Source organism: Asterias amurensis, chromosome 6 (genome assembly GCF_032118995.1).
Source record: "Asterias amurensis chromosome 6, ASM3211899v1".
NCBI classification, from domain to species: Eukaryota; Metazoa; Echinodermata; class Asteroidea; order Forcipulatida; family Asteriidae; genus Asterias; species Asterias amurensis.
The window spans coordinates 24,160,338-24,186,071 of NC_092653.1; the positions used below are offsets into that span (position 1 = coordinate 24,160,338).

Below are 25,734 nucleotides of genomic sequence, written 5' to 3' on the forward strand. Positions count from 1 at the left end.
CATATGCAATCGTGTCCGGGGGTATGCAAAAACCGTCCGGTGGACATGTAGATATAGAATTATGGTACGTGACTACATGTGCGCGCGTAAGCGAGCGTGTATGCACTGAACCTACGTATAAATGCAGCATGAATATTCACGTATTTTTATGATTGCAGCGAATACCCAACGGCCGAACATTTCCCATGTCACTCATGACATGCACTTAGCTTGTAAAAAATGGCGAACATGCTCCTTCGACTGTCCTTACTCTATGCTTCGACCAAGGGCGTTTAATTTACTGCAAGGACGGTTTTGCACGGGGCGGACACAACTGCATATTCAAATGTGTCCGCATTATGCAGCGGCGTCCGGGCGGACACGATTGCATTGTGCAAAACCGTCCGGAGGACATGATTGCATATGCAATCATGTCCTCCGGATAATATTGCATAGAGGACATAATTGCATGCGACACCGTGTAGCTGCCAACTCGGACAAGGCCTAACTATTATCGTACTGTTGCAACCATAAACAAAAATGCCATGTCAAAACATAATCTTTTGAAACATAAGCAAAGACTGAACGCCAAGGTGCTCATGGATTTTAGCGAGCCTAAGATATTTTCCCCAAATTGGTGTACTTTTATTTCTTCTTGTTGTTTTAATATGGGAAAAGGGTGAGAGAAAAATAACGAGTGGACTCAAAGTGAAAACTCGAAGCGCCCTCTTTTGAAACGGTTCCGCCTTGTTTTTTATCGTGGAAGATTTGGAGAATGTGTTCAAGACTTGTGACACCTTTTAAATATTATTGTGCGAGTTTCTTTTTTATAATCGGCAACATCCCTGGATGACTATGATCAAATATTTTGTTTTGTTTCCCATCGGACTCCGCGCATGACTTTTTATGAGTCATTTCAAATTGATAATCTATACTATTAAAAGCGTAACCCGCGCCATCTTTGATTGAAAATTAGAAGGTCCAGTGGCATGGCATCCTTGTGGAATTCAACACGGTTGTATCGTTACAGACGTCGGGTTGCAAGTCTACAAAACCCTGAACCGAACTCCCTCTTACGACTTGTCTGATTGGCTGGAGTCACGAGCGATATCTCCTTACATGTGTGGTTGTCTGGTTTTGATACGGGCCACCTGTTGGTCGAAGGGGGAAGCCGTAGGCTGCGCACAGAGTCACCTCTGTGGTTGTCTGGTTTTGATATGGGCCACCTGTTGGTCTAAGGGGGGGGGGGGGGGGAAGCTGTAGGCTGCACACAGAGACACCTCTTTAAGTGGGTGGCAACCTCGGACTCCCATTAACATTCCAGAGTGACTCATTGATGTTTCGCAGAAGGGTAAATGGCATTGTGTATATACCATTTTGTACAGGGGGTTTAATTTCGCGTGTTAAATAAAAAACATTAGGCTTTAATACATGCATCTGTTACATACGCGTTTATTACAATTAAATCACTCATGTAGGTCTACCCAACTTTCCAGCATTTTTTAAACGCATCAAACAGCAACCCATTGTTGTGAAACTTTATTTGTCCCATTTAACTCTGCACCATTAGTGGTTGAGTCCATAATTATGTCATCCCCACACACAGAACGTATACACGCAAAAGTTGAAACATTTTCAAAAAGAAAGTAAATGCATTACTGATTCTTTTCATATACATTGTATAGGTTTTTCCAGTTAAACCTACAAAAAAGTCCATGAACTCACCGTTTAAGAATAGTATGCTTTCATAGTTACGAACTTTGTGAAACATCAACGGCTGTTTTGAAGCTGTAAACGAACATTCCATTCAAAGTTCTGAAGCAACAAAATTGTTAGAACGTTGCCTGGTCAGGACTCAGGATGTAGGTTTTGCCAAATCCTTTTTGTATTAAGCAATCGGCCGTCGCGTTTTGTTATCGAAAGAGCCCTCATGTGCAGCTGAATCGGGTACTTTTTACGAATTTCTCCATACAAAAATCCAATCCTACGAAATGATTATTACCTGTCAGAATACCTCCCTTGCCCCCACATTACCTTTTACAACATTTGTATACTACAATCCTCCTCATCTAGCGGGGTGCCGCGCCAAGCGCGGCATCCCGCTAGTAAATCACAAATTCAGGCCGTGTCCGAAACGACGACTTCGGCTACAGCTACGTCTAGATCAGAGCGTCTACCAGTGTTGAAGAATAGGCAGACGCGCACGATCTAGCCGTAGATGTAGCCGAAGTCGCCGTTTCGGACACGGCCTAATTTTGTTGACAACTAGTTTAGTATGGTGCCCAACTAGCACGCCAGGTTTCCCCCAGACGTCTCAAAGGTGTGCAGGCTGCAGAGAGGTGCATGCGGCATGCATGGTACACACAGCATGCAGAGAAACGAGTGAACAATGTGCCTGCTGCGGATCTCCGAAGAACGACAAGACAAAACTAAAGCGTTCAGAATGTCTTATAAAAATTTCAAAAACCAAGGAGCTACCATTACCGCATTTTGTTGAACGGACAAGTCATACCTGCTTGTCTTGTAGTAGTGCTGTTTTTGTCTGAAGGACTTGTGTCCACGAAAACATGGACAAGTCCTCGGCCCTAATATTTTTGACCCAGCTGACAGTGTTGTTATCATTCAGGGCGAATGTGCATGGTTCCCCCGTGTATTCGTTTGTAAACAGTGATGGTGGAGCCGGAGACAACTCGACCCTGCATGGAGTCGGGAACACTTCTGCCGTCCATTTACAGTTAATCCAGGTATTTTTGTTAAGGTATCTCATTTATGTTTACTTGATTTGACTGTACACACAGTGACATTGTTTTAGTTCATTCATGATTCAGGAATTTTTGGGGCAGTTCAGTTCAATTTAAAAAGGGTTTGATAACTTTTGAATTTGAGTTCAGTTGCGTTTGTAATTTAAGATTGTCGACATGACTTGAATCCTACCTAGTCACTTGTCTTGTGAATGAAGCTGTGTTTCCTAGTGTGTATTGAAGCATGGTAAGTTTCTTCAGCATTGTGACATGTATAGTCGTCCAGTTTTAGGAGAACAAAAAGTGCAAATCACATAATCAATGTTTTCAGGATATTTGTTGTCTCCTTGAGACTGAAACTGTTAAATGTTCTATACTAATTTCTCAAAAACAGCAGCACCTTCTTAGCAAGTAATTAATAACAGGGAAGCGTTCTACATACCATGATTATAATTATTTAATGGATGTTTGTGTTTTAATAACATAACAGTATTTATTTTGTATAATAGCGCATATTATGAATTACGGCATTCCTCAAAGCGCTTAACAGCACAAATGAAAAGCATTACAAAAGAAAACAAACTTATATATTCACCAATTAAAGCCCCAAACAAATAATTATACAATTAGGCCAGACCAGCTGTTACCTAAATGAAACCATGTGTTGCTAGACCCAGTAACTGGGGCACTGAATTCCTTTTTCGAAATGTTGACTTAATCGGTCATGTATTGAAGGGTAATGTTTTCTAAATGTTATGCTTTAACAACAGCAGAGATGGCAAGTCCAGAGGCCAGCTTTGCGTGAGATTTTTCAAAGCTCACCACCACCCCGGTGGTCCGGTCTGGCCCCAATGCGTGAGAAAATGGTTGCTGTGAGTGTGAGACAGAGCCCAAATGCGTGAGTCTCACGCCTAATGCGTGAGACTTGGTAGGTCTGCAACAGCTGTCTGCTTCTCAGCAAGTAGGCCTAAGCTGTTATGGTATTTGATTTTGGGCTCCAAAAATCAAAGTTACTTTTGTAATAAAAGCTTGATGTTTCATTTTTACAAACTTCCTTCTTTTATACTTTAAGTGTACAGATTACCATGGGCTCAACGCATCTCTACAGTGTGAGTTTATCCGAGCCACCAACGACTGTCGCATTGATGATGGATTCATTAACTATCTGGAATTTTCTCACTGTGCTTTCCCACATCAGCTTTTACCGCTTGCGCTTTTCATACTGGTAAGCTTGGATAGGGATTTCTTCTAAGCACTAGTGCCCAATTACATAGAGCTGCTTAAAGGAACACGTTGCCTTGGATCGGTTGAGTTGGTCTATTAAAAGCATTTGAAACCGTTTGTTATGAAATGCATTTTGGTTAGAAAGATGTTTTAAAAGTAAAATATAATGATCCACACAAGTATCACTCGAAATTGCTTGGTTTTCCTTTTACGTCGCAAACTATCACGGTCGGCCATTTATGGGAGTCAAAATTTTGACTCCCATAAATGGCCGACTGTGTTACATGTAGTCGACAGGGTAAAAAGAAAACCGTGCAATTTCGAGGCATATTTGTGTAGATCATTGTATTCTACTTTTACAATATCTTTCTAACCATATACATTTTACAACAAGCGGTTACAGAACGATTTTCAAAGACCAACTCGACAGATCCAAGGCAACGTGTTCCTTTAACAGTAAGCACATTTTTGTGTTTACTGTAGCTGACAAATTTGCTAAGGTGTAGCTGTAAGCGTATTTCACGGGTTAGCAAGAAAAATTAGGCAACCATGGGCAAGTTTGAGCAGCGACCATTTGTCAACCTCTAGTCAATGTGCCATTGTTACCTTCGCTTTCAATACATCATGGTACCAGGCAATATTGCCCAATAAATGGTCTCACCTTGACCCATATTGTGCGATCACCATGGATTTGCATTGTGACATGATGTATTGTCTAGTATTTGGGTATTCAGCATTGAAGTTGACTTATAATGGGTATGCCTTGACTGCAGTCATTGATTTTAGAATTGTGTAGGCCTATTGTATGCAATTTCTTTTGAAAAGTTATGTTTTAAAGTCACCTGGAAATATATATTTTTTTCTTTCAAACATAAGAGTATAATTATGCTTACGAACAATAAAACAATTTTTTTAGTAATTGTTTGTCACGATTTATATGTTTAAAAAATATATAAAGTTGTTTGGGGGGCTGACTCCGCCTACCCCTTTTGTGACGTCAATCGAGGCAGACTTTGCCTGCAATGCGTATAGTAAACACACGTGCAAAGTACATGTACGTCCAAGTCGTGAGTTGGTCCATTTCAAAAAGTGTTTTTCTGCATTCAGCAGCAATACACCTGGTCGGCATTGCCGGAAAAAAACAAAAATTGTGAGTACAAACTCACAATTTGGTTAGTACATGAACTTTGCAATTGTGTTTACTCTACGCATTACAGGCAAAGTCTGCCTCGATTGACGTCACGAACAGCGCCCTCTCTGGTCGGGGTCTACTCTTAAATTTGAAAATAACATAAGAACTGATTTTTTAAAACCTTAGCTAACTGTTTGTTCACATTCCACTCATCAAAACACATATATTAGTGACAAAAGCTTTATTTTGAAAAAATACCACTTCCAGGTGACTTTAAATGTAGGCCTATGACTGACCAATGACCATCCTTGAGCAAAAGTTGCTGTTCCGGAAATGTCACCTTGAAATGCATTGCACTACACACTGGTTTTACAAATAAGGAAACTGCTAGGGTTAAAAATGCTTAGTGTGTAGTGCCACACTTTGTCCAGCAAACACAATATGGCACTCTTTATTGCATATTGATGAAGTACCAATGATAAGAAGTGCATGCATTTGTATTGTGCACTCCTTTTGTGCGCAAAAGTGGATTTCTTCACAAAGAAGGTCAATGAAATTTTAGTGTTTGATACAGTATAACAATTTCCTCTTCAGCCCATCCTTGACATGTATGTACTTGAATGAATCATGGATTTCTACCTCCATGATTCAATGAAAGGCACAGTGATGTATAAATCTGAATACAATTTATATTATTGTATTAATATACAAAAAAGAACTTAAAACGGGTACATCAATCTAGGTTGTCTAATGTCTTGCTATACAAGAGTAAATTCATTCACACCCTCTAGTTCCAATGTATGTCTAAATGGGCTTTAATTCATTTAGCATTCTTGAACCCACCTCAACTCCTATGGAGTATGCAGTATCGGCAGCCAAATTGGCACACAGGTTACCAATTATCCAAAATCTCTACCCTCTTACAGACTGTACCAAGTTGGAGTGAAGGGATTACAGTTGAGTGTTAACTGTTTTGCCCATGAACACAAGTGTCACACTCTCAGCCTTGAACTAACCCATAGCACATACAGAAATTGCAGTGGTGCCCTGTGCTTCTGGCATGGTACCCTTTGCAAAGTTCGAATACAAATTTACAAAGTGCTACTTAACAGAGCAAAATGGCTGTGCCCCTTTAGTGAAGTTTAGGCCTGTGCACTCTTACCAGAACTAATTACAATTTGATGTTCTTAACCGCCTGCCAAAACTTCATGATGCAAACAACCTGTACAAATCTAGGCTACCAAAACTGTTTGTGGGCAAGTTAAAATGTGAATAAACTTGAGTTCTTGGGGGAAAATATAATTTTGCTCTAGCCTATAGGCCCCTATGTTGTCTGTGTACACACCTTGAACGACTGTTGAAGTTTAGATGTGTTTTAAAATACACTTTTTTCTCTTAATTTCAGTTTGTCTGGCTGATTTTCCTGTTTGTTTCATTGGGAATAACTGCAGAAGATTTGTAAGTTCTGAATTGTTTTTTTCAAGTGTTTTCAGTGTAATTAATTTAGTTGATCCTCTCATGTTACGAGTGTAGTATTGTGTTTTGCAACTCTGCTCAAGAAGCTTACATTACTTTTTAAAAATGTTTACTCCAAGAAAGGGTTGACAACCTTTTCTCGAACCAGCTGCTTGTTTCAACCTGAATGCCTTTGTTTGTATACAAAGGTTTATTTGCTAAAGATTGATAAAATAACTTGTGTTAACTTATGGTCATGTGCTTTATTGCACGCGCTGTATTTATAATCAGCAAACACTGCAAACTATAGACTCTGTGATAAATGAACAAGCTAAAGGAACACATTGCCGTGGATCGGACGAGTTGGTCTTCAAAAAGCATTTGAAACCGTTTGTTATGAAATGCATATATGGTTGGAAAGATGTTTTAAAAGTAGAATACAATGGTCCACACAAGTATCACTAAAAATTGCGTGGTTTTCCTTTTACTGCGTGAACTAACAAGGTCGGTCATTTATGGGAGTCAAAAATTTTCAAAGAAAACCACGCAATTTCGAAGGCATATTTGGGTAGATCATTGTATTCTACTTTTACAACATCTTTCTAACCATAACGATTTTATAACAAACGGTTACAGAACGCTTTTCAAGGACCAACTCGACCGATCCAAGGCAACGTGTCCCTTTAATTCTTCATTGAAAGGCCTTTGTATCATGAGTCAGTGAGACCCTCAGCCTCATTAATGCCACATACATGTATACAATGTAGTTGAAGCAGTTCAAGGAGGGTCCTTACAATAGAGGGACAAAAGGGAAAATGCAAAGAGCAGAACCCAAGGTCCAAGCACCACATTGTAATGTTAGTCACGACCAGATTTTAAAAAAAAAACTTCGATTCTAGTCCTGCACCCTGAAAAATCACATTTAAAACATACAGAAAACCTAGCAGACGACGGACTTCTCACGTGAAAAATAGTCATGTTCTGCTGTGGTTCCATATTGATGTTGTCAAACAAACTTTTGAGTGTACTGGATAGATCTGCAATCAAATTGCACTTTCAGAGGGACCAACAGGTGCTTTCAATGTCATTTTGAAAGTATTTGAGTTAGTGTTTTTTCTAATAAAGAGTTATTTATTATTTGAACATACTTTCTCTTTTGTTAAAAGCACAAACCGTTGATTATTTTCTCTTATAATGTAGGCCTATACACACTACTTAAACAGGTAGGCCTACCAGGTGTAGTCTAGACTCAACAATAATACTTCATGGCTTGAAATTATCTTACCAGTTAAAAAAAACAAACTGATTTTAAAGGATTTTAAAGTAACTAATTTTTTGATTACAATTCTCCCTCGTTTTAAAAAGTATTCTCCACAGTTTACAAACCAATCTAGCTGTTGTAGGCTAACAATTGAAAAAAAATCCAGTTTGTTGGTTTGTTGGCAGTATAACGCATTGTTAGTCGTGTTTGTACACACGGACAAATTTCACACAAGAAGACGATAGTAAGATTCAGAAACAAAGGACAACAAAATATGTATCCCCTCCATTGATAAAACAATCCGCCCCTCTCTTTTCAGCTGGGTGTGAAGAACAAGGGGAAAAAATCTCTTTATTCGTTATTACCGCTCAATCCACAAGTATAGACTTCTACTTAATTTTTTTATGTCAGCTTTTTTTTGTCAGAATAGTTCAAGATACTTAGAGTGCGAAAATCAGGCAATGTTTTGAAGTGTTTCAGTTTGATTTCACTTAATATTATGTCCAATAAATAACCCAATGTGTATAAGTTATAAACGAATGTTTTGTAGTATTTGGGCTCCCATCCCTGTCCTTACAGAGACATTTCTATAAAAGAAAATAAAGAATTAATAGTACACAACACATTGCAATTCGATTGAATAATGACTTGTGAAAAAAAAACACAAATCATCATGTAGATGGACTATCATTCAGGAAACTGACAAGCAAACATATAGTTTTGTAAACATGCCAATTTCCTTTGGGGAGATACAGTTACATGACATTACAAAAGTGCCTCTATGGAATCGACGCATCAAAGCATTCCATTCAAGCTGATATTTCCCGAAATCCAATAGTGTTTTTCCTAAAATTAACCTGATTTTATGTTATGTTATGATAGAAGTATACCGGAGAAGGGATCCTTGTAGTACTGAAACAACACTGAAACACATACAGCAGCTTGGTGCAAGGAGGCATCTTCTTTTCAGTGTATGTCATCTTTTCCAGCATCCACTTAAACCCTATACTATAACATATACAGAGTCATGTAAATCAAAAATCATATACTATCACAGTGCAAAGAAGTCCACTGGGTATTAGACATTTTTACGATTAGGTTAATTTTTAACTTACTATTTTCATTTTTGGGGGGTTTAAGACTTTTTTTGAAGCGGCGGATTTCACAAAGAGTTAAGACTAGTCTTTTCTCGAGTTAGGACCAGTTACTCATCCTAACTTGGGACACACTTTAAGCTTTTAGTATGTCCTAGGACTAGTCCTGAGTTAGGACTTGTCCTACATGTAACTTTTTGTGAAATCAACCCCTGTCCTGATAATATGCTGTAGGCCTACCTTTTTACTAGTGTTTATAAAAACTTTTCTTTTCTTTTAATTTACTTTCAGTTTCTGTCCTGCGCTGACTGCTATCTCTAAGTCTATGAAGTTGAGCCAGAACATAGTCATATCCTTTTAGCATTATATCTAACTGATTGCTGAGTCTAAATTACGGTTATTGTGAATGTAAGACAAATGTTTCTGTGACGGGCAGAAAAAAACACAATTTTGTATGTTTCATTAGTGACTTATTCATACATCTACCCCGTATTAAGCGCCCCCAGCGGTGGCTTGATTTTCAAATTCATCCATTTGGGTCATTCTACTCTTTGATGTCAGGAGAAAGACCCGTCTTTAAACTTCCATGTTATTTCTCTGACTCTTTTTTTTTTTTTTTTTTTTTTTTTTTATGTTATGCAATTCGCCAGACACACAAGGCCTGAAGGCCACTTCAAGGTGTGGGCTACAATTATTTGTTCCCCCTATTCTTGGGGCTGAAACAGGGTTACCCCTTTTACAGTCCATACAGTCATCAATCAGAAGCTTGGCTGGTAGAAAGCACTACTTCCCCAACTTTATGTAGCAAATGTCACGACCGGGATTCGAACCCACACTCTGCTGACTGAACACCAGAGCTTGAATCCGGTGCTCTTAACCGCTAGGCCATGACACACCTAGCCTTGCTCAAGGCAGTCGAATTATTCACTCCGAAAAAAGACCGCCGCTGTATAAAAACCCACCCGTATTCACTGTGCGTAAAACCCTCCCGTATTCACTGTGCGTAACATCGCACGACACGATGCCCCCGTACACTATCCGCATGCAGAGGCCGTCAGGCCGACAGCCTTGTAGGATCTGTGTTGAAGCCACTGACCTCATTACTATAATAAGCAAAGAGTTCCCACGGTCAGCTCATTACCATAATGCCCGCGAAAGACGAGACATGTTTACCTCACACACCACCACCACGGACGCATGATAGGGTCCAAAGGTCGTGATAAGGGAAGTGCGTGATTGGACGCCAAAATGAATAATTCATTTGCCTCACATCCTGTGTTGTCTGATAGGTCTGACGAACGATATACATATTCATGAGCTGCATACTAGCATATCCTAGAGCCCCCCCAATTTCGTCCACTATTGGAATTTTTTCAATACAACACATTAAAACGGGAAGATACAGACCCGACAAGGCTGTCGGCCTGACGGCCTCCGCATGCGGTTAGTGGTGTACGAGTGCGATGACTTGTGTGAACAGTATTCGTGCGATGTGACAGTGTGTATACGGGTGGGTTATTCGGTGTGATCGCACACACCATGCACAGGGTATACGGCGGGTGGGTTTACAGCTGCGTCTTTTCAGAGCGAATAATGCGACTGCCTTGAGCAAGGCTATGACCATAGAGTAACTATGACACACCACAAGATTTGCTATTAATAAAGGCTGCCAACATGAGATTTAGAAATGGATTCCGCATACAATGTATCTTAACCGGTCACACTTCCTTAACCTTTTCTTACGGTGTTACATTCCTTGCGTTCGGTAACGGAGCCCCTGATATCTTCAGTGCAGTTGCAGCCATCACTAATGCCAAGGATGGAGATGCTGGTCTTGCTATTGGTGCTTTGTTTGGTAAGACCCTACATTGGGTGCGTTCGATTATGTTCCCCGGGTCGACCCCGGTCCGCCCCTGGTCAGTTCAAATAGCTTTGACGTCATTCCAGGGGCTCACCCAAGTCAACCCAAAGTGCCCTGCTTGTGGAACGAGTCACTTGGGCCAATAAACTCACAACTGTACAAGTGTAGCGGTCCTGTGTTTTTTAACAATAACGCCTCACTGCATTTTTCATTTAAACTGAGAAAGGTTGTCGTCATGGTCGTGCAATAAAGGACCTCGCCTTCAGCTCGGGCCTTTATCGTAGAGCTACGATCCTGCCGATTTTAAACTGCCGGTTTTAAGAACTTTTCTCCACTCTTTTATTCCCTAAGTTAAACATATTTGTTTACTTCACTCATTTAATTCCTTCGTGATCTGTTTGTGTACCGGTATTTCTTTTTCTCTGCTTGTAATGCGAAGTAGAGTTTAATAATATAGGTGTTGCGTAATATAAATGTCTGTTGGTATTATCATTATTATTTTTAGTAGTAGTAAATATCAGATGTTTGTTGTCTTTTGAAGGTGCTGGTGTCTTTGTCACCACAGTGGTCACAGGCTCCGTCTCTATAGCCAGGCCTTTTGAACTAGCTCAGAGACCGTTTTTAAGAGATGCAATTTTCTACGTTGGTGCAGCCTTTTGGACTTTTTATATTTTGTACACGGGAAAAATATGGACCGCAGAAGCTGTGGGTAAGGCTATGTGGTAGATTTCCATGCGAGACATGTTACTGCTGTTAATGTACATGTATAATTTAATAATAATAAGTTCTTATTACGCATTTTACAATATACCCTATCAATGCGCTTTACATTAGTGCCCTGGTCATTTGGCCAATAACATTCCTAAAATCTTTCTAAGCTCCCTGGGGAGTAGACAGCCCTGAGCTGCTGTGCCGCTCCAAAATCTTTTTCATACATGCCTCTACCCTCGTGGGCACCCTATTATACCCCTGGGTGGAGAGAATTTATTTTTACAATTCAGTTTCATTTTTTTCCCATCTCCTTCTTCATTCTTTTCGTTCCCTTTAGGATTTATCCTGCTCTACGTTGGTTATGTTTTAGTCGTTCTGATTGGTCGGAAAGTGTACCAAACAAGGTTGAAACCTAAAGAAGTACGCCTCAGGCCGACTGTCTCCATTGGGACTAACCAGGGTAAGTAAAGCACTGATTTTATGGTTCTTATATAGCGCTTTATCACACCCGAGAAACGTATCAAAGTGCTTAGTATTTTTTCCTGCATTTTTGTATGTCGAGCTATAACTTGAAGTATGAGACCTTTCCCTTTATAGCACCATGTATGGTTAAGGAGTGATGTGGCACAATATGCAACCAATCAGACCAGGAACGCCGGGGCAAACCCCTTCTTTTTACGATAAGTGCACTGGGATCTTTAACTTAACTGCAACAGGATTTGAACTTGCAGCCTTCAGACTGCCAGTCTGAAGGCTCTTAACAAATATCTGTTTCAGTAAATGGCTATTGATCAACCAATAGTAACAGCTGTTTGCTATGACTGCAAAACAACGCACCTTTACTGAGCCATCCAGCCCTAAAACGTTTTTCTCTAAAGCTCTTGACTGCAACTAAAAAAATTCTGTTTATTTCCTACAGATTTTTCTGAAAATGAAGGATATTCATCTTCGCCAGAAACAGATGGTTTTGGGTACGGAGCTATCTGGCAGTATGTTGGTGACAGAGATAAACCTCAAGACACTACAAAGGTGCCACATCATCCCACAGGTATCAGTGACAATATTTCTTCCCCCAGGTTGTCAAGTAGCCTGGGCAACTACTGCGACTAGTTTCGTAGTCAGGACTATTGATGGCTTAATCGAGTCGCGACTACTACAAAAATAATCGCGACTCTTACTCTTTCCTCTGTTTCAGGCATTTCAGAGGCGTTGTTAGACACTGAACAAGTCGTCTGCGCATCACTTCTGGGAGAGCAGAATACAGCCATCGCTGGACAGAATGGTCTTCCAGATTTTACCAGGCAGTACCGTCCGAGTGGTAAGAATAAAAATGATAAGGAGGATTTGAAACTTTGCATGGTGGAAATACGAAGAACCGTTGGTTTCAACTCTTACTAATAAATGATGATAATGGGTGCGTTCGTTTAGCTTCCCTGGGTCGACTCAGGTAGGCCCCTGTCCGATCGAATAGCTTTGACGTCATTCCAGGGGCTCACCCGGGTCAGCCCCCAGTGCCCTGCTTGTGGAGTGGGTAACTTGGGGGCTTGTAACACCATGTAATGACTATCTCTAATGAGTTGGGGTTGTTCTGAAAAGAACCGTTTGTTTAAACTCAACGTTTCGATCAGTATGCTCTGATGGTCTTCTGGAGAAAATAAAAGTTTTTTCCAGAAGACGATCAGAGCATACTAAAAAGAACCGTTTGTTTGAACTTGACATTTCGATGAGTATGCTCTGATTGTCTTCTGGAGAAAATCGTCTTCTGGAGAAAACTTTTATTTTCTCCAGAAGACGATCAGAGCATACTGATCGAAACGTCAAGTTTAAACAAACGGTTCTTTTCAGAACTACCCCAACTCATTAGAGATAGTCATTACATGGTGTTACCGCATATCTTTCTATATGATATTAATATAATATAACCATTCTTATATAGGGCATATCACTGTTTGGTCTCTATGCGTTGTAAGTTTTTTCCTACAAGCTGAAAAGGTTCATGTGGAGCTGCATGTTGAAGTATGCAAGATTGATTCTAAGTATACGCAAATACGACTCCATCAGTCTTCATCTATTCAACCTACATTGGCTTCCCATCACTCAAATAATCTCCTTCAAAGCTATGATCATGATGTATAAAGCGTACCATAAGCAAGCTCCTGGATATATCATGGACATGCTCGACTTAAGACTCAACAAAGACATCTTCGTTCAACTACCTCTTGCTCCCTTTATGTTGTGCCAAGAACTCGCTATTCTACTTTTGCAGAGAGATCATTCTCTGTATATGGCCCCAAAATGTGGAATAAGCTTCATACACAGATCAGAAATGCCAGCTCACTCACCTCATTCAAGACACTCCTTAAAGCTCACCTGTTCCAGCAGGCTTACTAAACCATTCAACTGTGCCTCAGTGCCTTAGAACAAACTCTTGATTTTGGCGCTCTACAAATGACCTTTGATTGATTGATTGATCTATTGATATGAAACCGATTCTTTTATATAGCACCATAATGGTCTACAAGGTGCTGTGGCACAATATACAGCCAAACCAACCAGGAACACGGGGGCAATCCTTTTTACACAACTAAAATTTGTTTTTTGCATTCACAAAACTTTACATCCTGTATGTCCCATCCGAATGACGAAGCTGTGATTAAGTGTCTTGTTTAAGGACACAAGTTTCACGACTGGGACTCGAACCCACACTCTGGCAACTGACAAGAGCTTGAGTTCAGTGCTCTTATCCGTGTGGCCACGACAAGCCACTAAGGAAGTTGTCCCTTTTATTTTTGTGTGCAGATGAAAGCAGTGGTAATCAACCATTATTAGACGGAGATAATGATGAGAAAAGTGAGACTGGTTGTGCAGGGAAGTGTCTGGTAGGCTTCTGGGATGAGGTCAAGTGCCTACTACGAGGCATCAACCCCATTGATGTTGAAGACTGGAAAGATAAATCTGTTGTCGGCAAAATTTATGAAATATTCAAGGTATGAATAAAGTATTTTAGTATTGAAGGCATTGAGTAGAATAGCACCCTCTAGTGATCATGTCTGGTGTACATACTTTACTCTGTGTTATGTGATTCTGTAGTGAATTGTAAAAAATAGATCATCACTGTCTAAAGAAGCCTAACAATTCTTTTCAGAATTGAGAAGTATCTCGTAGTTTGAAATATCTACTCTGCGGTTGTATAATATAAAGCAAGAACATTTAATCTACCTACATGTAGCAAGTAGATACACACATGGTGCTACTGCAAACCAAATAAACATTGACACCTCACCATGCAATGTCTCAAATCCCATATTATTTGCTTTATATAGTCTCCTCTCCAGCTGTTATTACAATTGACAGTCCCCATTGTGGACCACACTGAAGACAAGCATGGTTGGAATAGACTCCTCAACTGTCTGCAACTCATCATTGATCCACTTTTTTGTTTACTCGTTACAAAGAGTGAGTATTTTCTTTGTGTAAAGGCACAAGACACTTTTGGTTATTACTCAAAGCATAAAAACTTACGATTATGATAACGAGCAACATAGAGCTGTTGATAGAATAAAACATTGTGAGAAATGTCTCCTGTGTCATGTTTTATCAGGTGCAGCTGCAAGCCCCCAAACCATACAAACACCCACCCCCTTATATTACAATGTGTACTCTCCCCTGTACTGGTAGGTCACTTCTACTTTTGTCATCTTTTGTCAGGTGCAGTAGCAAGCCCACAACCATACTACCCCTGTTCATTACTCTGTATACTCTCTCTCTTGCACACAGATATATCCAGGGTGCTGATAGGTAACTTCTACTTATGGCAGCTCTTGTTGGGCGTAGGATTTATTTTGGCACTAATTGTCTTCCTGACTTCCAAGGCTGACAGGCAGCCCATTTACCACTGTGTAAGTTGACCCATAAGTTGTTAGCGTTAATTTTAGCATACAATAGACCCTTTTCTTAATGTGAAACGCTATGGGTACGCTGAGGTTATGTCTACGTTTTTCGCACAGAACAGCTATCGTCATAATAATTTGCATCCTTAGGCTTTTGAGAATGTGACATCATATGCAAGGAGGCTATTGAGGGATGAAAATTTCATATATTTACCTGAATTCAGACCATTGAAGTCAACCTGGTGAAGAAAATGAGCTCAAATGTTACGGATTCCTGCTCTTTGATCTCCTTTTCTAGTGCTGAGGACACTTTTTCGTACAGGTTCTGTGAAGTCTAAGGGGTTACCAAGTGGTGAATCCCTTTGTATTCCTTTAATTCTTTTAAGGCAGTTTACTAATATGGAGACTGCCAACAAAGGGCTAGGTAACCTGCTCATTCCCAAACAAAATTTGTCACAGGCAAACCCAGGGCGATAGAAGTTTTATATTATGTATATATTTGTTCTCTTATTGTAGGTATTTGCATATGTTGGATTTGTTGTGTCAGTGTTTTGGATCTACTCCACAGCTAATGAGATTGTTAATCTCTTACAGGTCAGTGCACGGAAAACCTCTTCCTTAATTTATTTTTTTTGTGACATTTCACAGGGTTTTTTTTTTTTGTGGGGGGGGGGGAGGAGGAATGCTGCAATAGCACTCTTAAGAGTCCTCTTTCCCATTCTGAAAATTGTGTTGCTGTGCAATCTTTAATTTGTTTTTCCCCAGATGTATGGCTCTGTTTTTCACCTGAGTAATGCAGTTCTAGGTTTGACGTTATTAGCTTGGGGTAACAGTATAGGAGGTGAGTAGCCTTAACTCAATAGTCTTAAACGGTTTTGATCACTGTTCAAAATTTGTTTATTTTGTTATGTTATGACCTTACAATAAAAAGAATTGTTTTTTTACACTGGTTGTTTTTTGTGTATTTTGTTTCCAGATTTAGTGTCTGACGTGACAGTGGCCAAGCAGGGGTACCCAAGAATGGCTGTCGCTGCATGCTTCGGTGGACCCCTCTTCAGTATCCTTTCTAATCATCATTTAATGAAGAAGTGTTTGAACCATAGAGTTATATATAAGAACTAGAGGGCGCACTGGCCTATATACGCGCTCCGGCATGCGCGCAGGCGGCCATTTTCTAAGTTGACAAAAACTGGCATCTCACAGCGTGTGTTTGTGCGGCCATTTTGTAAGTTGAACAAACAGCATCGCGTGAGCGTTCAATAAAAAAAACTCAAACGTGTATTTCATATTCAATGCACGTGCAGAATGACGCGCTTGTCATCTTGCGGTCCCGTGGCGTTTGTGCACGAAGCATCACTCGTGCGCCCTCTAGTTCTTATATATAACTCTATGGTTTAAACTTAGTAAATTTATGCGTATCGCATTCAATGCATATCAACTCTCATGTAAGAACTATTAGTCTTGGATTGTATTTGAGGTTGTGATTCTTTAACCAAATAATTTCAGATATGCTTTTAGGTATCGGGATCTCATGTACTATAGCATGCATCAAAAATGGTGGTACCTTCCATGTAAGTATCAGATGAATGAGTTTAGTACATCAAACGGCTCCCCCAAATTATGTTCTTACCCCACTTACACCACCCCCCCCCCCCCCTGTTAAAAACAAAAAGGAAACATTTGGCCACTTGTCTGTGGCCTAAATTTTCACAGGTTTGTTATTTTATATATAAGTTGTGATACACGAAGTGTGGGCCTTGGACAATACTGTTTACCGAAAGTGTCCAATACCTTGACGTTGTAGCCCCTCACCTTGAGTTGGTCTTCCTGCCTTGTGATGTAAGGTGATCTCTCATGAAACAAAATGATTAAAATGAAATGAAAAATTGATCCACATGAGTTTTTATTTAAAAAAAAAAAGAAAAATCTGATTATATTTTTTCGTTTACAGCTAAGTACAAACACACTTCAGTTTGTCCTGTTTGGTGGTCTGGCTGCCAGTCTCTTCTTCTCCTTGTTCTTCATGGTGGCAACCCGGTTCCATGCTAATCGAGTATATGGGATCTGTCTGTATGTTTTGTACTTCGTCTTTCTTGCGGTCGCTATTCTCACTGAGACGAGGGTCATCAAATGGTGATACACAAAGGTACAATTATAACTAAATGTTTAGTTTTTTTGATGAACACAATTTCATATTTTTTGGAAATTTTATAATGGTTTGTTTCTTATTTTATGATAGCTTTTAGTGGTTGTTAAAAGCACTGGACACTATTGGTAATTACTCAAAGTAATAGACCGATCCATTAAGCCCCGCCCCATTCCGTATTGACTAATCACAACGCAACGAAGGTCGACAAATAAGGTCTGACATGCGTGCACGTATTCTTGGCGCGCACGGCAGATTATGCAGAAAGGCATTGGAGAGGCTCACATGTTCTTGCTCACACATGCGTCGTGGGAAGAGCCTAATGGATCGGTCTATTGCTAGCATATAACATTGTGAGAAACACCGATATATTATGTACTCTTCGAAAAAGAGGTATTTTCTCACTCAAATATAAAAATACTTCAGGCTTGAAGCCTTTTCTGAAAGCACACAAATACTGTTTTTTGACAATTACCACAGGTGTCCAGTGCCTTTAACACAACTGGTTATCAATTGATGTTGATGGGAAACAACTCCCAAAAGCAAGAGAGAATTATACTCTTGTCAGTTTGAAATGTTGATGTTTCATAGCAATGCAATTGTCACATGTGTTCGTATGGGCTCCAGTTTTAAATTCTCACATTGCTTACTTTGGTACTTTGTGACTATGCTTTTGCATTAAGAGACAATAGTAAATGTTTAACTTATATGAATTTATTCTATTTTCCCAGTGGAATTGTGCATTTAAAATCAAGTGTGTAACGAAGAAATTGTCTATTTTTTATATGGACTGCAATTAAATGTATTTGATTCATATTTCTTTTATATGAGATTGTATATATAACAGTAACTATTCTATTGCAAAATGCTGTGTATTCAAATATGCATTCCTAACTCAAAATGAGGTTGCTGTAAATTTAAATTTTGAACAATGTATTAATGACAAATTATTTTTGATAAAGATTAATCACTACTATTTCTATTTTAAGTTTATGTTTTTAATTCTTTTCAGTTTTTTTTTTAACGGTAATTGCAATTCTTGTCAGTCTCTTTTAATAGTAATCGCAATATGTTTAATAAATTGATTCTCATGTACAATCTGATTGGCAAGCCATGCCTAGTTCACACAAGCTGGCTCCACCTATTACAAATTGGCGACTATCATAAAGCCCGGTTCATACTTCCTGCGAATGCGAATGCGATACGAATGTTGACGCCACAAATTTGCAATGAATAATTCACAGGAGCCTTGCTCGAAGGCAACGAAGGCAGAGTTGTGATGTCCAATTCATGTCATTATCGCATTCGCATTCGCAGGATGTATGAACCGGGCTTTACGGGAAAGCTCCATTGAAGAAAGTTGTTAGAACAAAAACATCCTTTTCATCTGACAACTAACACCTGTTATCTTCATGTAATTCCTTTTCCAAACAGTGAATTTACAGTGGGTCTGCTGACTGCCTCAGGCAAATTAACTGCTCCTTCATTAAGTTGAAATGATAATACATTAATGCAAATGCTGGCATTTGCGTTATTCAACAATCTTATTTACTATCATGAGTTAATGTTATTAACATTTCTCTCAAATCCAGTACTTTTTTTACACAGATTTTATAAGTCTTGTTATAGTGTTGGTGCTCTGTATTCAAACGGCATTATGTTTTAAGCACATGGAGCTTATGGAAGTGAGAATCATGTACAATCTTAACCTGTTAATGAAAACAAAGGGTATGTTTCGACAAAAGTGATAAATTTGAATGGAAAAGTGACTTTCTAATTGACAGCACTGCTGCTTGGTGTTTGGTGTTTGGTACAAAAACAATTAGCCTTTCTGAGATATAAGATAAGATAATAACTTTGTTATCAAACACTTGGGAAACTGGCCTTGATTCAAACAGTACAGAAAAAACACTAAATATAACAATAATAACAATAATAACAATAATAACAATAATAACAATAATAACAATAATAATAATAATAACTTGCATTTATATAGCACTTAATACAGGGTTTCTAAGCGCTGAAACATAAAACATGAATAGACAGATTGAAGAAACAATTAAGTATGAATATCAAGTATAAACATATGTTTAATGTAGGATTAAAAATGTTCATAGCAATTAATTATACAATGTTAAATATTCACAAGAGAAGTCCTTAAAACTTACAACTCAGAAAACCTCAGCTACTTAAAATTATTGTATGGTGGAAACCATTGGAGTACATCATTTGGTTTAGATGTTTTAACACTACATAATATAAAGTGTGGACCTGAGAACATAAGTCCACATCATGGAGGGACTTGAAACACTTTGTGGACTTACACACGTCCACACAGTATTATTTACAGTGTTAAAGAATAGGATTTTCTTTATGTGTACATAGCAAAGAAATGTCAACAGACTGACTGCAACACAGATGTGTGTGTGTATACAGACAGGTTTACCCAAACTAACCAATGCAATTAAAATGTGTCCACCATATCTCAACCGATTAGAGTGAATTTAAATCTAAAACTTTACGGGAAGATCATATAAACAAATAAATAAACAAACAAACATGCACTCATCATCCGCGTTATCGCTTCTTGGCTCCTGACGAGTTGCTCTTGGGCCGGATACCCTTGACGTTCTTAGGGATTTTGCGCCTAACACTGCTCCATTGTGATTCCTTGCGTCGGACCGTGGGTCTGGACAAGTCCTGAAGCCGACCTAAAGAAGGAGGATTAGAGTTAGAACTTAGTAAATTATGGCATGTTTTTTACCATCCGGAGTCAAACTCACTTTAAATGATTCATTTTTGTTTGTTTATTATAGCAAACAAATAAGATTTTTTTTAAAATGACCTTTTTAAAAACTAGTGTTTTTGGACTTTGGTTTCGGTTGTTTTCAAAGCCGGCATTTTTCGGCATAGAAATTCAAAATGGCGGTCAATGCTCTTTTGGTGCGCACTTTTATTTTGTCAAGCAAATGCACGCACAGCTGTTTTATTTGCGATTTTTGCAAGTTATTCTCCAAGAGAAATAACCTTTTTTTTCTGGTGGCCTTGGAGTGCGAATTCTCCCCTGCCTGCATCTATTTGAAAAAGTGATGTTTAGTTAACAGTTTATGGTATTGTTTGGATGCAATTTCCCTTTGTTCTGCTGAGCCATAGTCTTTTCTCGATACCCCAGGGTTTGCCCACACACTCCCCATGGTTCTCCCAGCCATACTTTGATTAACTATTCATAAAGTTGATTCATTTTGATTGATTTTATTGAGCATTTTCCCCCCAACGGGAAGATAACCGGAGATTGTGGAACACTCTATCAATGCATCCGGGTATACTTGTTTTGCACCTGCGCTCTTTATTATGACGCTGCAAAATTGATTACTATACATGTACCTGTTATCTTACATGTAGTGAGTAATAATTGTTCATTTAGCATTAGAGTCCAGCGTTCTACTGAAGACGATCGGAGCATCCTGGTCGAAACAATAAGTTGTCAACCACCGGTTCATTTCAGAACAAACACTACTCAAAAAAGATACATTTGCAAATATCACCTTATCATTACTTTCATTTTGTAAAACGTTAAGTTTGGCTTAATCATCGTAAAAAATGTCAGTTCATGTCATAACGATTTTGTTTATTGGTTGGTCACAAAGTGTGGGGTTAAGGTTGTGAACGTTTTAAAATGCCTTAATTTTATTATGTTTGTCTGAAAGTTGTACTATAGATAACTTTATTATTATCACATTATGAAACCAGTGTTCAATGAAGACAGTACATTATTGCATTTCTTTTTAACGTACACATAAATATTGAACGGTGAAATTGTTTGGTCAGGTTTAAACTCCAATGCATTAAAGACAGTTCTCTAAAAGAACAAACTCTACCTGGAAGTAAACAAACACGATGTTTCCGCAAACCAAATATATATTGATACCTCACCACGCAATGCCTCAAATCATATCTAAGGATGTATTTACTTGATAGTTCTGGGTAGTTTTTCTCCGGTTCGTTAATGAGCAGCGTGTACTTGGTAGGATCATCGTTTTTCCCTTCTGTGAGACGTAAAAAAAGGAACAAGTTAGAGACGTTCGAGGACGCACTGGGGAGGAAAGGTAATTGGTATACACAAAACGATTTCAGAACGAAACTTAAGTTCTATATAGTTCCCTTGTCTTGGCAAATCGAAGATGTTGGCTTGAATACTGGGTAGACAGAAACTAGTGGGACCTTGAGTTAATTTTCAAATTCATTGTTAACCAAGTGTTTGTCATTTACAAAATTTGTTTTGAATATTTCTACTCTGCCAGTTACTTACTCTCTACTTTGATGAGCCAGTATGTTTCTCTTCCGTCGAGGTAGACATTGGCGTAAGATTGCAAGTTATCTGCAAGTCGTTTCACATTACCCGATGCGTCCGATAAATCTAAAATAACTGCCAGAATAATATCAAAAATCATTAGAATATTGTATCTCACTTTTCTTGCCACTTTACATGCCTCTGTTATAATTAGTTTACCTGTTCATGTGTGTTGTGTTGCGTTGTCGTTTTAACCTTCATAAAAGACTCTTGTGTCGAACCGTCTGGCCATTTTAATAGTTAAAACTATTCTTTGCAAAATCGTGATTTTATAAGATATTCATTCATGGAGGTAGATTCAATTGATCACATTTATATATCACTGCAAAGAAGTACTCCATGTGTGATGTAACACAATTTGATATATAGTTCCAATATGGATCAGATCACTTTGCCTTTCCGCAGTGCTCGATATAGATAAAAGGGCATTGTTGTTGTTTTAAATATTTAAAAAATAAGTGAAATTATATAACATATTTTTTATCATGCAAACCAAATTGGATCATGGAAGCCAAATCCAAATATGTATTATATATTAATACATTTTGTAGTATAGTTTCCATTACCACTGCATGGGCCTATATTTTCTATCTGTACATTGTCCTCACCATTTTCGTCATCAATATTACACTTGTTACGTATACACTCCAGCAGAATCAAACAATTGCAGTATGGGTTGAATATCCGCTGGTCATTATCTATTACATCAAAATAATAAACATTTAATTAACAAATTGTTTTAATAAATAATTTTTACTTTGACCTTCATTAGAACAGTTTTTCGTGGACCATCTCAAATCACACCTATACCCATGGTTGTAAAGATAATTGCATACTCAGTCGAAACGCTAGTCGAAACGCTAGTCGAAACGTTGAGACCAATTCAAGAACTCAATATGCAGCAGTCGGTTAATTATGATCATATAAGCTAAAGTAGTGGTCCCAACCAATATTCTATACCATCCACCCGGGACAAAAACAGCAGGACCGTTCTTTTCAGAACTGAGAAGTCGCCCGAACAACCCACTCCGCGGTAGTAGAATAAAGAAAGACGGTTCTCTAAGAACAAACTCTACCTGGCAATACACACATGGTGTTACCGCAAACCAAATATATAATAATTGCATACTTAACTTATTTCCTTTGTTTATTATAACAAATTCTTGGGATGGCATGTGCTCCAGAGAGGGATATCTTTATGAGAAGGGAAAGAGCTTTTTTTTATAGGGAGATTCTTGAAGAAAGCATTGTGCCTGACCACACTGGCGGCTCTCTCAGAACCAACTCTGTACCCGCAAGTTCACTGTGGGGTCGTTCAAAGGATAGTTTTCTCGCCCTCAACTTTAAAAAACTCAGTTCTAATGAACTCCATTCTGAATCCAAGGCATGTTGAGATCGATTCACTAAACAAACAGTGTGTGTTTTCAAAAGATGATTTATTCATGTACAGTGAATAATTCAAATGTATTCAAGTTGTGTATATAAGAAGCTGGGATCCTACTATAATGATTCGTAAAAGGGAATGCAGTATTATCGTAGAGTTTGTCTTGCAGTTAATAATTCAAATTGTACAACATTAATAATAAATGTATGACTTGTTATAGGCATGGCACAAGGGGATGCCTGAGGCCAGGCTACACCCATTGTCAATTAGTAGGCATGGTGGGGGCTCAATTCAATTCAATTCAATGTAATTTCTCTTTATGGATCCCAGAAGGATATTTCAATGGCATACCTGATAAAATGCATTGGAACGTTAAGAATGGGATATGAAGTAAGAAAAACCATGGCACAATTTCATACAGCTGCTTAATCACAAAAGGTAAACTAGAACAACACAATTGTGCTTACCAGACTAAGGTTACCAGCCAAACTATCATATCACATGTATATTTAGGGTTCAGTACCATGCAACAACTGGGCTGAACCGTTTGTTTGAGTAAAATGGGTTGGTGGTGAAAGAAAGACCCATGTATAGAAACAAACTATACCTGGATGCAAGCTCGTGCATGCTCCTGTGCTCCACCAATGCAACATTCACACAGGGGCGTAAAAGGGGTGGGGCAGGGGTGTGGTCGATGTGTCCACACCCAAACCAGTGCATATCCATGCTGGTTGCATCAAAATGTCAAAACTCTTAATTTGTGATAACATTTCAACCATTCAACTCGATGTGGTATCGTCTTCTGATGCAGCCATGTAGGCGGGGAGACAAAAACTAGATCGATAGGGGATGTTGTCCGTAAGTGTAAGCCCATTAAACGTTCAAACATCGACTGCCCGTTCGGCCATTGTCCCTCCTCGTCCAAGTCACTTTTTGTTTTGTGTCCAAAGAATTTGTTCAATAAAAGTCATCTTGGGTTGCTTGTAGTTTAACGGTTCGATCTTTTTTATTTATAGAACCACGGCCCACTTGGTGGTGTGTATTGACAGGGGTGTTGTGTACACAGCATGGTGCCCTGTAGAAAGTTATTGTAAGGAACAATAGAGAGACATTTCTAATTTCGGAAAATGTCATTAGCGGCCGCATAAGAAGCGTTGGGGAAAGTATAACTTTGGTTTGGATTCTACATGTTGTTAAAGTGTGTGAAAAAAGGCCTGGAGAAATATTATCCTGTTGGGTTTTTTGAACGACTTTGCGGCTACACAACCCCCCCCCCCCCCCCCCCCCCGAGCTCCATATCACCACTTAATGCACAACCTCCACACGCGTTATATATGAAATCAACGTAATACAAACATTGGCAATCGTTGAGCTTATAACATCACAACACTGTTTCTTGATCACACTAACCGATCTTTCCCCCATACAGATAACTAATAAATAGTATATAAATAAATAAAGCACAAACATTACGTAATGAAGATAAATAAATTGAGTTTAAATCTTACCTCCAAATTTCACCGTAATAAAAGTCATCTTTTTTGTTGAATACCGGTACCCCCCACTCACAAAAGAAGATGAACCAATTGTTGAATACCGGTACCCCCCACTCACAAAAGAAGATGAACCAATTGTTGAATACCGGTACCCCCCACTCACAAAAGAAGATGAACCAATTGTTTTTATAAAGTCACAGCGTGGTGCAGGTATAGTTTTTCCGTCAAAAGAAATTCCAGGTGCCTCGTTGATCAAGTATCAATTTTTCCTCCTTAAATTCCAACGGGGCAAAGGCGTAACTTTCCCCGTTGCCTTGCAGTGGCGACTCGGTCCTCGTAATAAGATGTTTCCACACAGAATCCCGTATGCCTATAGGTAGTTGTAGTACCACTTTTTCACTAATGACTGCTAAAGTAAGGACAAAATCCACCATTACAACAGTCACCAGCCTCGGGCTCCAACAACACAATGAAGGACATCAATATCCTGTCGCACTGTACATCTAGACCTGCCTTCATTTATCAATAATTCAGATAAAATTGTTGAAGGACTGTTGCCCCCAAATCGCCGCACCTAAATGGGAGATAAGACCGGTCAGAAATTCCGTAGTCGCGAATACGCGTGAAGTGGTCACAAAAACAACTTGGTCTGAAAACACGTCACTTTACCGCTGATAAGTGTTTATTTAGGCCGTTAGGTGAGCGTGTAATTAGCTTTTAAAGTGACTTATAGCCCCATGAAGAGACCTCATTGCAGCGACCTGGAACTTGACAACAGACAACAGAGTCAAGTGGTTGCTGTACGGAGGTGTTGCACCTTTTGTTATGTATGTCAGGAGTGCCAGCCCGGGTTTTATTAGTACCATTGAAGTGTTTAGAACCCAACGACACTTCCGCTTGGTGGTAACCCAGTTGTTACAGTCATCCGTTAAATTTTTCCAGGAGGTGCGAGATCCCTTTGGGCTCTCACCGAGTGAGGGATTCTTGGTCGTCGTTCTAGCGCTGA

At 39.0% G+C, this 25,734-nt stretch overlaps 2 protein-coding genes across 5 annotated transcripts; one reads left to right on the forward strand and one right to left on the reverse strand.

The window, feature by feature from the left end:
• Window positions 1-2,300: 2,300 nt before the first annotated feature.
• Window positions 2,301-17,494, forward strand: LOC139938786 (mitochondrial sodium/calcium exchanger protein-like). 3 transcript variants are annotated; one of them, XM_071934413.1, is made up of 17 exons: window positions 2,301-2,723; window positions 3,793-3,945; window positions 6,482-6,534; window positions 9,178-9,234; window positions 10,629-10,741; window positions 11,289-11,456; window positions 11,796-11,918; window positions 12,378-12,506; window positions 12,654-12,776; window positions 14,258-14,445; window positions 14,782-14,914; window positions 15,236-15,357; window positions 15,865-15,942; window positions 16,114-16,189; window positions 16,325-16,405; window positions 16,855-16,919; window positions 17,300-17,494. In XM_071934413.1, the coding sequence occupies exons 1-17, from the start codon at window positions 2,547-2,549 to the stop codon at window positions 17,483-17,485; spliced, it is 2,025 nt and encodes a 674-aa protein (XP_071790514.1). In that variant the 5' UTR covers window positions 2,301-2,546; the 3' UTR covers window positions 17,486-17,494. The 3 variants fall into 3 exon arrangements, 2 of the variants coding, with proteins under 2 accessions (XP_071790514.1, XP_071790515.1); XM_071934414.1 differs by having other exon boundaries at window positions 2,622-2,737; XR_011786204.1 differs by lacking the exons at window positions 16,114-16,189; window positions 17,300-17,494 and having other exon boundaries at window positions 16,855-16,910.
• A 2,576-nt stretch (window positions 17,495-20,070) lies between these two features.
• On the reverse strand, window positions 20,071-25,527 carry LOC139938787 (uncharacterized protein CXorf65-like). 2 transcript variants are annotated; one of them, XM_071934417.1, is made up of 6 exons: window positions 24,864-25,527; window positions 24,741-24,773; window positions 22,457-22,546; window positions 21,807-21,923; window positions 21,469-21,543; window positions 20,071-20,208 (listed from the first exon to the last, which is right to left on the reverse strand). In XM_071934417.1, exons 2-6 carry the CDS (start codon window positions 24,766-24,768, stop codon window positions 20,075-20,077), a joined length of 444 nt encoding a protein of 147 aa, XP_071790518.1. In that variant the 5' UTR covers window positions 24,769-24,773; window positions 24,864-25,527; the 3' UTR covers window positions 20,071-20,074. The 2 variants fall into 2 exon arrangements, with proteins under 2 accessions (XP_071790518.1, XP_071790516.1); XM_071934415.1 differs by lacking the exon at window positions 24,864-25,527 and having other exon boundaries at window positions 24,741-24,818.
• Window positions 25,528-25,734: the final 207 nt, after the last annotated feature.